Source organism: Sinocyclocheilus rhinocerous, unplaced genomic scaffold, assembly GCF_001515625.1.
Source record: "Sinocyclocheilus rhinocerous isolate Xijiao unplaced genomic scaffold, SAMN03320098_v1.1 scaffold624, whole genome shotgun sequence".
Taxonomy (NCBI): Eukaryota; Metazoa; Chordata; class Actinopteri; order Cypriniformes; family Cyprinidae; genus Sinocyclocheilus; species Sinocyclocheilus rhinocerous.
Window position 1 is genome coordinate 60431 of NW_015644617.1, and position 3382 is coordinate 63812.

General features: G+C 38.9%; 1 protein-coding gene across 1 annotated transcript in view; it reads right to left on the bottom strand.

Moving 5' to 3' along the window:
* Window positions 1-627: 627 nt before the first annotated feature.
* LOC107758412 (gastrula zinc finger protein XlCGF8.2DB-like) overlaps window positions 628-3382 on the bottom strand; it is a 5132-nt gene continuing 2377 nt past the window's right edge. Inside the window, exon 2 of the mRNA XM_016576135.1 lies at window positions 628-1783. Coding sequence (XP_016431621.1) covers window positions 879-1778 — 900 coding nt within the window. The 5' untranslated portion in view covers window positions 1779-1783 and the 3' untranslated portion in view covers window positions 628-878. The remainder of the gene's footprint in view (window positions 1784-3382) is intronic.

Here is a 3382-nt window from a genome sequence, read left to right on the forward strand (position 1 = left end):
ACAGAAACTAATGGGACACACTTGGGAACAAATGAACTAAATGGACAGGAACATGAAAAACCAAATAAGGGCATAAACAAACTGGAGCACGTGGGGGAGGAAAGCACAACACGAGACATGGAACGGAGTCTGACAGTAATAAAAACATAACGGTTCATTATGTAAGGTCTTAATACACCTCTAAAAGCATAGTTATGTATATTATATTGCATTTCTGTCAATAGATCCTCTTAAATATTACACACTGCACCTTTAAACTGAATCAAATTAATGAGAAATGCCTTGAAATTAAAAAAAAACTGTCTTTCTCTTTATTTATTCCTTCCCTTTCTAGCTTGTACTTATTTGAACAACGCCTGAAACTTGGTATTACGAGCAGTTCCTGTGTCTGTTTGCCTCTTTAAGAAGAATCGCTTTATGTATCCCCCAATTGTACGTCGCTTTGGATAAACGCGTCTGCAAAATGACGAAATGTAAATGTTATCAAAATTAGAGGATGTTTATTGCAACTAGGGTTGCAAAGGGGTGGAAAATTTCTGGTAAATTTCCAAAAATCCCTGGAAGATTCCAAAAAAATCCTGGAAAGTTTCCAAAATTTCTGGAATGTTTCCGAAATTTACTGGAAATTTTCCACCTTTTTGCAACCCTAATTGCAACCTCTCTATACTTGAAAGGATGTACGTACATATGAACACCTGTGGCCACTTCCAACCGTGACAAAAGAAAAAAGCCTCAAGGCAAAATATAAAGAAGCATGCAAATAAACCACATGGTGCAGTGTTCTGTTTAGGTGATCATCTGATAGGGCCACATTTAAAAGGTTATGTGAACAGTCTCACACACACACGAACACAAATAGCATCTTTCTTCAAATCTCGTCACTCTGAGGAACACCGGGTTTGCAAATGGCGTTTCAGGTCTCTCTTATACAGGAACCTCATCTCACACTTAGAGCACGAGTACGGCTTCTCTCCAGTGTGAATCCTCATGTGAATCTTAAGGTTTCCTTTAAAAGTGAAACCCTTTCCACAGTGAGGACAGATGAAAGGCTTCTCTCCAGTGTGAACTTTTATGTGTGACTTCAGATTTCCTTTCTGTGGGAAGCCCTTCCCGCACAGCTGGCAGGTGAAAGGCATCTCTCCAGTGTGACGTATCACGTGTATTTCGAAGGATTCCTTGTGTGTAAATCTCTCTTCACACTGTCGGCATGTGTAGGGCTTCTCTCCGGTGTGAATCCTCATGTGAGCCTTGAGGCTGCCTTTGTGACCAAATTTTTTTTTGCAGTGAGGGCAGGTGTAACGTTTCTCTCCGGTGTGAACTCTCATGTGATATTTAAGATTTCCGCTTTGCGAGAAGCTCTTTCCACACTGTCTGCAGGTGTAAGGCTTCTCTCCGGTGTGAAGAGTCATGTGATTCTTTAGGCAGACTTTATGACCGAAACACTTCCCACACTGAGTGCACGAGAACGGCTTCCGTCCGCTGTGAATCTTCATGTGATTCTTCAGGTATTTGCTGATTTTAAAGCACTTTTCACACTGCTCACATTTAAAAGGCTTTTCTTTGGAATGAAGTATTGCGTGCCTGTCGAGGTGTTTAATGTTCCAGAACGTCATTCCACACTGACCACATTTAAAAAGGTTCTCTCTCGAGTGAACCATTGTGTGGCGATTAAAGGTTTCAGAGTTTTGAACTCTTGAGGATGTCTGCTCTCCAGTTACAAAATCATGATGTTTCTCTTTCATTTCATTCAGTTCTTGATTCTCCTCTTTCAGCGCCATCAGCTCTATGACGAAAAGAGACAAAAACAAGTTCACCCCTGTTCAATGGCACAAAGCAGCAAACATCAAAATATGTATGCTAGATCCTACCCCACTGAAAGACAAAAAACCTGTAATCCCAGAATGAGAAAGTGAGATATCACAATTTTTGTCTCCACGATCTGCTATTGAAGAAATATTGTGCTACAGCATACATTCTATTATTTGCAGTTCTGGCACCTCCGTCCTAATATACTATGCAACGCAGCATGCATTCACATTAGGGCTGCACGATAAATCGCATGCGATTGTCATGCACATCTCGTCAGTAAAGCCGGTTCTATGATTAGTAGTAAATCTCCATCACGTGCTTTCAGATGGAGCGTTCATAATCGCAGATGAATCGCATTCGTTTATGAACACGATATTGCGTAGCTTGTCAGCGAACTATGGCTCTTTAATGTTTAAATTGGGGTTTGAGCAAAAACATTAATAATTACATACATTTTGAAATGTAGCTTGACGCCAATTGTAGCTTTAATTATATTTTCAGTTGTATTTTTGTAAGCATTATGGATAGTTTGTGTTTCTGATGAAGAACCGAAAGTTATTTATCTTAATTTAATGCTGTATATTGAGCAGTGGATGATGTAAAAGCCATATACGAAATACATAGTCTACGTTAGGAAAAAATGCATTGCTGATCAGTGCCACCTAGTGTGCAGGCGTGAATTAGCAGAAGGTGATCAATCGTTTCACGCTCGGTGCGAAAGCAACGTTCGTCTGTGATTCGCCTCGCTTTTTCGCATCGCGCTTAGTGTGAAACGGCCTTTAGATGCATGCAGGTCTTAAAGTGACAGCAGACTAATATTTTTAAACATGCTGCCCCTTGTCATTAAAGGGATAATTCACCCAAACATTACAATTCTGTCATTATTTACTCACTCTCATGTTGTCCAAAACCTGTATTAATTTCTTTAATACAGGTTCAACTGTTTGCTTACCCACATTATTCAAAATAACATTTATGGTCAACGGAAGAAGAAAAAAAACTAATTCAGGTTTAAAACAACTAAGAGTGAGTAAGTTATGACAATTTTCATTTTTGGGTGAAATATGCCTTTAATGCTAATAAAACAACAAAAACAGAAAAATCACTCACTGCTCTTGACTGAAGAATATTAATACAGTTGCTTTAATAAGAATCACTGCAATTCATAATCGCAGATGAATCGCATTCGTTTATGAACACGATATTGCGTAGCTTGTCAGCGAACTATGGCTCTTTAATGTTTAAATTGGGGTTTGAGCAAAAACATTAATAATTACATACATTTTGAAATGTAGCTTGACGCCAATTGTAGCTTTAATTATATTTTCAGTTGTATTTTTGTAAGCATTATGGATAGTTTGTGTTTCTGATGAAGAACCGAAAGTTATTTATCTTAATTTAATGCTGTATATTGAGCAGTGGATGACGTAAAAGCCATATACGAGATACATAGTCTACGTTAGGAAAAAATGCATTGCTGATCAGTGCCACCTAGTGTGCAGGCGTGAATTAGCAGAAGGTGATCAATCGTTTCACGCTCGGTGCGAAAGCAACGTTCGTCTGTGATTCGCCT